General features: G+C 39.0%; 1 protein-coding gene across 2 annotated transcripts; it reads left to right on the forward strand.

Moving 5' to 3' along the window:
- Nucleotides 1-715: 715 nt before the first annotated feature.
- Nucleotides 716-8570, forward strand: LOC118250856 (uncharacterized). 2 transcript variants are annotated; one of them, XM_035552358.1, is made up of 6 exons: nt 716-1033; nt 1910-2069; nt 2772-4700; nt 5706-5831; nt 7045-7170; nt 8323-8570. In XM_035552358.1, the coding sequence occupies exons 2-6, from the start codon at nt 1922-1924 to the stop codon at nt 8358-8360; spliced, it is 2367 nt and encodes a 788-aa protein (XP_035408251.1). In that variant the 5' UTR covers nt 716-1033; nt 1910-1921; the 3' UTR covers nt 8361-8570. The 2 variants fall into 2 exon arrangements, with proteins under 2 accessions (XP_035408251.1, XP_035408253.1); XM_035552360.1 differs by lacking the exon at nt 716-1033 and having other exon boundaries at nt 1598-2069; nt 8323-8505.
- Nucleotides 8571-10211: the final 1641 nt, after the last annotated feature.

A 10211-nucleotide genomic window follows, 5' to 3' on the forward strand; every position in this document is an offset into this window, starting at 1 on the left:
ACCTGTGGCTTCTGTAGTGCTCGCTCATGCAAGGATGGAGACCTGTGGCCACTGTAGTGCTCCCTCATGAAGAGATGGGGACCTGTGGCTGCTGCAGTGCTCCCTCATGCACAGATGGGGACCTGCAAGGCTGCCCCTCCAATCCCCATCTCCTGTAAGACCAGGACAGGGTCGAATTATAATCACACGTTTAATAAATTGCTATTTTACACAGTACAGTACACACTGTGGCAATAAATGCTTCCCATATTTGCGCAGAAAGAACATTGTATTTGTCAGTCTACTTGGCTGCGCAGGGAGGGCAGATCACCACCCCCTTAGTCAGCTCTAAGCAGCTGATAAACCTTGAAAACAAATGTAAACTTTGTCTTGTGTTTTGTGAATTTTTCTCCATAAAACCTCTCTTTAACAGTAGTTTTTAAGGAGATTAGTAATACACTTTTGACACCTCTATTTTTTCCACTTCTAACATTATAAAGGGGATATATTAGAGTGACTTTGGGTTGTAATTTAAATGCCTGAAAGATGAGACTGCTAGCTTTCTTCACACAAGATAAGGTTCTTACTGCGCTTCCTATCCGCGTGTTTTGGTTCTCCCTCCCACGTGTTGCTGGGAAAGGGCCCCCACATCTCGGTTAAACGAGCTGCAGGTGGAAGAGGGAGTGGACAAGCGGCAGCTGCCTCCCATAAAGATGGTGAGTGGAGGAGGGTGAGCAGTTTCTTGCTGGGCTGTAAGCAGCAGCAGCATAGACCTTAGCTTTGAGGGGTTGTAATGGGGGAGGAATAGTTTGGCTTTTTGTATTTTTTTTTCCCCTTTCTTCTCTCTCTCTTTTTTTTTTTCCTTCCCCTTCCTTACATCTTTCTTCCTTAAAGGTCAAAATCACTTTGGGAGCTTTGGTCTAAGTGAGTGAGAGGAGGCTGTGGGTTTTTGGTGCTTGCAAGAGCAGGGCTGGTAGTTCTAAATGGAAACTGGAGAGGGCTCCAGCGTTCTGGAAAGCTTTCTGCAACTCCTTCGGGTCTGAGCTTGAAACAGGTGAGATTTTTTTTTTTTCATTTACCTTCAGAGTACTTAAGTTCTGTGAACACTTGAGTAGTTATCTCTGACTGTGTAGTCACTACATCTGTGCCCTCTAATATCTTATATCTTTACTTATAAGCTGTGTATGATCGTGCTTATACTACTTGCATGGGTTGGTAGAGGCTAAACAGTGTATTAATTGAGGAAATACTTAACTGTGGGAGCTTTTTCTTGTGAACTTCATATGGCTCTGGATAGGGACTTATGCACAAGGATTTGTTGTTGTTGCCTATCACTTAACTTATGCATGGGATACGTTAGCTACTAGTGTTACTAATTATATTTTAATGCAAAAATCCTAAATGAATGGAATTTTTACTCTGATCTTAAATGCAGTGGTAGCATCTAGAAGTGCTTTATTTATAAAGCAAACCTGGTTGCATGAAGCTTTCTAGAGCTCTATTTTTATTTTTTTGTCTACTTGAGCCCTCTTGCTCAAACCTAATAACCCAAAAGCTAGTGTTTTTTTTAACTGGTTGGAAAACTACTTACAGGAACGTATGCATGTAAGACCACATTGAAGTTACTGGTCTGGTGGCTTTAAAATTTGATATAAGATTAACTTGAAGGAGTAATATTGCAAATAGTATGTAAAAGTTTACTTAACAAAGGGCAACTAAAATCTCTGACTCTAGCAGTAATGACTTTGATAGTAATAGTTTTCTATTTTTTATTTGGTAGTTGGTAGTTTTCTTCAGAGAGAACCTGATTTCAGTGGATTATAAGTAAGGCTATGAAGAGAAGTGTCTGCTGAATTCTGACCTCATAAAATCATGAGGTCTTAGAGGTTTTAATGTGGTTAATCCTGATCACATTATTTTTGTTTTTTAGTGTTTAAAAAAAATGAATACTGCCTCAGCTTCAGAAAGTGGATCATATTCCACAAACCACTCAAGGCCCTTTTTTTATGCGCAGCCAACAGCACAACAACCTTTTCCAAGTCCATGGTACCTCAGCCATGCATATAATCCATACTGCATACCTGCACTAGGTAAGGCATATGAGAGCTATCTGGCATCATTCAGCTTAATAAATCACTCCTAGACTGGAGGAGAAGAATATGTGTGTTAACAAGCTGTTTTAGAGTTTAAGTAGAATTAATGTAATGTCTTAGTTGTCAAAGATTTGATTTATGAAGTGTTAGTTAATCATGGCTCATGTGTGCAGGAAAGCATCCATTCCTGCAGAAAGGAAGCTATGCAAGATAATATCTATTATCCTACAGATACAGAGCTCTAGAATATGTGTAAGAATTAATGTGTTGGTATGAGCTCTGTACATATATGTTATATATATATAAACTGAAAAAAGTGTATTAAGTACATTTCGCAAATAGTATACCTATGTTAATTTCCATCTGGAGCTGTGTTATCTAAACTGATACTGTAGTACAGTGGATGAAAGAAGTAGGAAAAAAATACAGAAAGCTAAGTGGTGCATGTTCTAGGGAATAAAATCAAGCTCTGATTTAAAGTGTAGCTGTCCAGATAAGCTGTTCCATAACAGGACTCTCTGGGTTTCTGTACAAGATTTGTTTCCAAGTGTTGACAGTGTCTTACTTGTCAACCTGTCTGATCTTGTAATAGTCCCTGTGTATGTGAGCAACTCTTAATCAAAGAGGAAATGTTAATCAGAGTGACTTCTTTTGGAAAGAGGGTATTTCTTTACTCTTTTTTTCATCCCTATTTCCTAGGTTTCCGCAGTGGGCATCCATATTTTCCATTTTATTCTGTGGCACTCCATGAGTACCCTGGATTCCTTGTTCCACAGCATCCAGTGCATGCAAGAATCAACAGAAGGTCTTATTTTAATGCTCCCCCATCCTCTCCTATGTTTTATCATGCAACCCGATTTAGACACTATAGTACCCCTGGGAAAAAAACGGAGACAAAAGAAACACAGACTGATCCTAGACAGCCTGAAAACAAGCAAAAAAAGCATCAAGATACCCGTACAGAAACGAAAGGTTGTGATGCAGGAAATATGGCCTGTGTTTCTTCTGGCATAGGTACAGAGACTGAAAGTACTTCAGAGAAGCAAGATTCATCTGGATCTTCCATTGTGGTAGACAGGGAGTTTCATAATAGTCCTTCCAGCTCTACACAGTATAGAAATCTTCCTACTGGAAGCTATGCCTTTGAGAAAGAAGAGGTGAGAATAGAATATGGAAATGGCTCTCCAGCTATTCAACTATGGAAGTCCTTTAAAGAAACTATTCCTTTGTATGATGTGTCAAGTGGTAAACCAGTCCCAGAGAACATAGTGCAGCGTGATTTATTTTCTGTTAGCTCATGTGAAGGGATGATATATGGCCCTCATGAAGGGGAGAAATTGGTGCCAGGAACTTACCTAGATGAGAGAAAAGCTGTTCTCTCTTCAAAACAGGGTGTTGAAACCATGCAAGAAAAAGAGGTCCAAAATAACGAAGTGAAGCTGGATGCGGAAAAGCAGGTGACCACAAGTCAGCGGGCAAAATCTCCTCCAGGCGAAGCCATGGCAGTGCAAATAGCAGAACTGGCAAGATCTGTTAGCATAGATCAGCCAGTGGTAAGACAGGATGTGTTAGTAGCTAAGAAATCTAGCTCTAAAAGATCCACAGGCTCAAAAACCTCTCAAGAAGAGTCTAGTCTTATTCAACAAGCAGGACTACTTCCATCTAGTATGGAGGTAATGAGTGACTTGAGTTTTCAGCAAAAGAAACTGAATCTAAGCCACAGTGCAACCAATGAAAGTCAAACTGATAGAAGTATTTGGTGTGAAGAATCAGTGGAGAAGTATGTTCCTTCTAACAGTTGGCTGGCTTGTCTGGACAATATGGACACAAACTACAACTACGATGTGTGTTTGCCACAAAGAAAACGTCAAAGTGTACTCAGTCTTTCTTCTGATGACATGTCCTCTAGAGAGGATGGCTCATCCATTGATAATGCCCCAGTGTCTTATTTTGTACCTGACTATGTGCTTCAGAAAAGCACGTATACTTTCCAAAAAAGTACAGAGGGCTTGGAGAAGGAGAAAATTAAAAGTGGTGGGTCCCTCAATGAAGATGAAGTGGTAGGAAGGGAGCAGATGAACAGTTTGGATGGCCAAGATGTCAAAAACTCAACTATGAAGATTAAAGAGTCTTCCAGTATAGGTAAAAGGCTGGGAGCCCTTCCTAGATCTTCTAGTTGGAAAAAAATCTGTTCTCTCAAGAAAAAAGCTGCTAAGAGTTTACCAGAAGTGGAGGACTCAGAAGAATACTCTGCACAGGGAGAAGAGGAGGATGAAGAGGATGAGGATGATGATGATGATGTGGATGAAATAGAATATTTCTTTCAAGAAGCTGCTCCGTATGGAATCTTGACGCCGAGTAAAGGAAACCTCTACCGACAAGTTGGCCAGAGGGTGCTTTGGAAACCACCTAAAAATGCTATTCCAGCTCACTTAATTAGCTGGCCTGCTCAGGAGAAAATAAAAACTAGGAGTGGGCTTGGTGAAAACATTGGTGTAGTTTACAAGCCAAAGGAGAAAGAACAAGATGAAGCTGTATATAGTGACTACGGGCATTATGGAAGAAAGAGGCCAATGGCAAGAAGAGAAGGGCTTGAACATAAGCGAATGCTACAGAAAGTCTTGGGAGGTAAGCAAGTTGCTGAGGAAAAGGTGCTTGTAAATAGAAAGTGTAAAGAACACAATTGTGACTGCAAACTGTAGCTTGAACCAGTAAAAAAAAAAAAAAAAAAAAAAAACAAAACACAATGTTACAGCTTCAGGTTTGGTTTAGCCAGAAATAGTTTGGGATTATTTTTGAGGCAGAAGAGGAGTTTGTTGCAGTTCTCTGCTGTTTGAAGATAGAAAATTATAATGCAATCAGTAGAGAATTCATTAGTAACCTTTTGATTTAGTCTAATATATTTTTCTTTCTGACTTCAGTGGTAACTTGCTCATTTGGAAAGCTTAAGGTCACTTTAACAATGCTTGTTTACTGTTGCGTGATGATATCTTTGAAATTTGGTGTTTAAGTTCATACAGATATCTACACTCTGATCCTAGACCCATGTCAGAGGGAATAAACAGGGTTAAGTTCCTTATAACCTAATGGCCATACACTGGGGAACTTCCTTTTCTGCAGAATGAGTGTCAAATGATTAATTTTTTTCGTAGCTGCTTGTCTTGCAGTTAGCAACAAAGTGTTGCTATGTTTTACAAAATCAGTGTGAAACTATATTAAACTTGGTCTGGAAAAGAGTAAAGGAAATACTCAAAGCTGAATATTAGTAGAAATTGGGCTCATCTGAAGTGAGAACAAGAAGGATTATTACAGTTCATAACTGGTATTTAGGTACTTCAGTAATGTTGCTGTTTAGTGTAGTCTTAAGTTGTGAAAGGCACATAAAACAGGATCTACTTCTAGTAAGATGGGTAGTAGTCTTTTTTACTATTTTTTTTACAGAATCTAAAGATTTAGTTAAAGCATCCTGTAGTTTTTGTGGTCTCCAGAAAGTTATGTCTTTATTTCTCAGACTCTCAAAATTAGATTCAGTGGCTAGTTTTGTATTCTGGCAAATCCTTTGTCTTGTGGATCAGACAGTATATTAGCATGTGCAGAACTCAGTACTGACATTACACCAACTTTTTTTATTAGGAAGACTGTTAAGGGAAAGCATGGGGATACCACCTGAAGAATTTTGGATTAGAAGCGGTGCTAAACCCAAAGTTATTGGCCGAGTACATGGTAGTCTCTCACCCCAAGCCATGAGTAAAGAACAAGGTACACCTTATTTTATGCATGTGCTTGTTTTAAGGAATATTCAAAAGGATATAATATGAAACAATGTAAACTTGCTGTTCTGGTAAGACTTGAAGGTAAAGCCAGTTCTCATTTTTTCTGATACTGAAGAAATGGCCTGTCAATCCAGTACATCTCAGGTTCCATATCCTTCTCAAACTCATACATGGAAAAGGGTGCAATATAGCAACCATTTTTCAAGGCACCATGGGAAATCATTAAATGTTATGATGTGGCCAGGTAAAGTCCTTATTCATGTGAAGCTTCTGCTCCCGTAAACAATGGTTGTTTTAATTCTTCACCTTGATAATGCTTCTCTCAAGTTCATGCTCAGCAGTAACTCCTAATCTTGGTGAGTAAAACATAGAGGAAGTCATGTGTGATAGCTACATTGGTTAATCTTCAGGAAAAAGTAGTACTGAGCAATAGTTGTCCTGCTGCTGCTAAAGGAAGTCTAAGTGCAAACTATGTGATGTGGTTCAGGAAAAGATGAACAGGTCAAAGTTACTATAACACAGAAAAAGCTATAGTTTTGATGTTCCTCTCCTCCAATTGAATGTTTTCCTTTGCTCTACATAGACCTTAATTACATCTAGAAACTCAACTAAATGCTTCAAGGGTATTTCTTAGACTTGTTCCAACAGCACTGCCACTAGAAATTACTTAAGAGTATTACTACTCTCCTGGGTCACATGCTTTCAGGTATTGTATGATCAGTCTGTCAAGTAATGGAGTACGAAAGTTATCTTCAGAACAGACTGACTTGCTTCTCTTCCCTTAAATTCAGTGGTAGCATACATCAGGCTTCCAGCATCAACAGTCTAGTCAACTATTCTTTGTAATGTATTTGGTTGGGTCACTTGAACACCTGTCAATTTATTGTGAATGCTTGAAAAGTGAACTAAAGCAGAATTGGCCATCTCTCACTGGGCTCTTTTCTGGCACATTAATACCTATCCAAATCGTTACCCAAAATATAATGCTGTTCAGAATCATGGTTAGTGATTAAATATTGCAGACATACAAGACTGTTGCTTGACAGATGTGTCACTTTTATCTGCTAATGAAATGGGCACAGACTAGTGTATGCAGGGGAGGGAGAAAGAGGAGCCCTAGTGACTGGTGGGGAAAGCTGAGGTTAAATTTGCTTTAACGTGACTTAGCAAGATACAACTGGTGTTGTTCCTCTATCTAGGGTGCCCGCCTCTGGTTAAACCCAAGAAGAAAAGAATAGGCAAGCCCCCATTAAAACGCAGAGACACAAGGTGTGAGGTGGAAGAAGTGGAAGTGTGGGAGATGCCTAAAAGCAGTGTACGCAAAGGTTGGTATATGGCCACAAGCTCCAAAAATGAATCTTGCAAGCATTCAGTCATTACTGAGCGCTTGGTTTGTGAACTGGGAGGATATTGGATTATGTGTGAAATAAGTGTCATGTATGCAATATTAAAAACAAGTTAACTGTTGAACATCAACTCAGCTATGAATACTATTTTAACACTGACCAGGCTGGGTTCCTTCCTCCTAAGGAAAAAAGAGGAACACTACTTTGGTCTAGTTGCTTTTCCAAGTGTTTTACTATTTTTAGCTATTGGGTCCTATATCACTTCTTGCAGTATATCCTTTTCTTGAGCTACAGGCCTGTCTCAGACAAAATATGCAATTAGATGCAATGCAAATGCATTTAGATGATTCTTAAGAACTTAAACTTAAGTAGGAACTGGTTGCTATTTTGGAGGAAGATGGGAAAATAATGGGAGGGTGAATCATGTTAATACGTTTGATAACAAATAAGCTTTTGTGCATTTGTGGGAGTATCTAGAAAGATTATAAATTGAAATGGATCAGTACATACAGGAAGCTACCTAACAGATCAGACTTCCTTCTGGGAAAGAACAATTTGGTGTAGTAAAACTGTCTTGAATATTCAGTGGTGAAATACATTAAAGACCCTGTTTTCTCAAAGTAAATGCAATATTAAACAGGATTACAATTCATGATATTTGCAGTGTCTGAAATAATAAGTTTCACTGAAGTGTCCTGTTAGTCAAAATTGGTGTCTGTTCTGAAGTCTGCATACTTAAACATCAATGTTTAACCTTTAGTTGTTGACACATCTTGGAAGGAGCACTTAGGAAACTTTCATAGTCCCAAATTAGCTCTTATATATGTCCCAGAAATAGTTGGTGCTTCTTGAATGCCTTTGACTTATGCCATATTTTGACTGTGCTCTTATAAGCTTGATATGAGACTCTTACCTATCTGTCATACTAGAGTATTTTGCAGTTCAGCATCATGCCTGCAGAACATACCCTTGCTGGGAATTTGAGTATATGGTTTTAATTTTAATCCCAATCACCAATGTCTTCTCCTGCAATAAGAAAAGGCAGTCATTGATGTCTAACCTTCCTTTTGAAGTAAATTGACCTATGTTACTTGGAGAGAATGTATTCCTTAATTATTCTCTTCTCTTTAGGGCGTGGAACAAGAAGGTCCCTCTATAAGAGAAGATAACTGCAAATATTGGGGCAGGAGGGGAAGCAAATGTATCAGAGGTTTGCGTACACAACTCTATTGTATATTTTGTAAGTTGCTGTGCACTCTTGAAGGGTAAGAACTGCCATACATCTTACAGTGCTGCTATTAAAATGGAATGAAGTATTTAACACTAAACTGTCACCTTTTGTAACTAACGTCCACTATTTAATAAATTTAATAGAAGTGCATTTTGAGGCTTGTATTCCATCTATACATGGAAACAAAACCCTTTTGATAGGGATATATGTGCATGTCAGTTACTGCTGCCCTGTTAAGCTTTGTAGGATTGTGTGTCATCTCATCGCATAGTCAGTTCGATGTGGAAATAGCTGCAAGACTCACTTCTATCACCTGGATTTTTGGCAGGATTTGTTTTTGGAAGTGTAAAGAATGTAGTTAAAGCTTTACCAAGTCAAGCACTGACTTAAAACTTCAAGGCATTTCCTCAGATCTTACTCTTTAAAGGCATGGTTGGAGGACTAAAACTAAAGCACTGAACTGATGTGATGCTTCCCACTGCTTCTCTTCTTTTTCTGTGGATCTCTGTGGAGACCCTTGTGAGCTCCCTATGGAGGCCCTGACATGGAGAAATGGACTTTGGAGGCGAAACAGGAGTCATCCCTAACAAGTAAGGGAATAGGGCACACCACTGTGATTTAAAAAATAAAAATAAAAAATGGCACCCTACTACACAAATGTCTCCATAGAACCAAAATAATAAAACTAGGTCTCTTGTTGACTTATCTATTCATAACCAAAATAGGTTGATCATAGCACAAAAACACTGGGGCTTTTTTCACAGCTAAGAAAGTTAGTATCACCATGTGAGAAGAAACATGACACTACCATTTTTGTAAGATTACCAAATAAAGTGACGTTGTGAGTAAAGAAGATGAGAAAAATGTATGAACAAGAGGAAAAGGGGAGGAGAGAATGGGTGAATAAGACTTGCCTTTTGCTTTTTCTCCCCATGCTCTTACTTGATTTGTGCCTTAAAATTACCTGCAGAGATGTAGTGTCTCCTGTGATGATGATCAAGTTGTGTGCATGCCTGTTACTGGTCTGATCTGTACCACGTGACACTGGTTCACCCTGGTGAGGGGTACTGAGGCATCCCTCTCCTACTCAATTGACCCTCGACTGTTGTTTCTAATAGTACTTGTGGGAACTTATTAAAGAGCTTCTGTAATTATAGCCTTTACCTCAAGCTATTACTGAAAGGATCTGTATTAGCACTGTAGTTTTTTCTCTGCCTTAAGCACCAAAAGAAAATAAGGAATACAAACTCATATTTAGCTCTTACAGTGCCCAAAACATCTATTTGTATCAGTGTCAAAGAGTAAATGGAGGGACAGAATTTCTTCAGGCAAGGAGCTTTTTAATACTACTCCTGCTCTGAAAAATGTAGGACTTCTCTTAGATACCTAACAGAGGAATCTACAGCTCTTGGAGGGGATACATTATTCTGGTGGGAGGAGTGAGGAATAGTCTCCAAGTGAAAGCCTAAGTGACAACATAGGAGTAATCCTCAGCTGTAGCTGAGACCTTTTAGGTAAGGGCTAACACTTTTCCCTGAACTTGAGCCCACCTTTGGGGTTGAATACTAAGTTACTTCTGCTGACAGATTTAACTCTATTCTTTTTGCCTGGTAGTGGAATACTCATTACCTGACAGGTAGAAGGCACACTTCTTTTTTCTTTTTTTCGGAGTGGCTAATATTCCAGAAGCACTCCAAAAAATTATGCTAATCCATCCTTTCACAAGTCTTGCAGCAGTCAGCGTGCTTTCTACCTAGATATAAGCAGCAATTTAGGGCTGGGTGATGCT

This window comes from Cygnus atratus, chromosome 2 (assembly GCF_013377495.2).
Source record: "Cygnus atratus isolate AKBS03 ecotype Queensland, Australia chromosome 2, CAtr_DNAZoo_HiC_assembly, whole genome shotgun sequence".
NCBI lineage: Eukaryota > Metazoa > Chordata > Aves > Anseriformes > Anatidae > Cygnus > Cygnus atratus.

Excerpts from the sequence above, each read along its gene's own strand:
- LOC118250856 (XM_035552358.1), top strand. The coding sequence starts at position 1,922 with ATGAATACTGCCTCAGCTTCAGAAAGTGGATCATATTCCACAAACCAC. Across the intron at positions 4,701-5,705 it reads GCTACAGAAAGTCTTGGGAG|GAAGACTGTTAAGGGAAAGC; the intron begins GTAAGCAAGTTG and ends TTTTTTTATTAG. Across the intron at positions 5,832-7,044 it reads AGCCATGAGTAAAGAACAAG|GGTGCCCGCCTCTGGTTAAA; the intron begins GTACACCTTATT and ends TCCTCTATCTAG.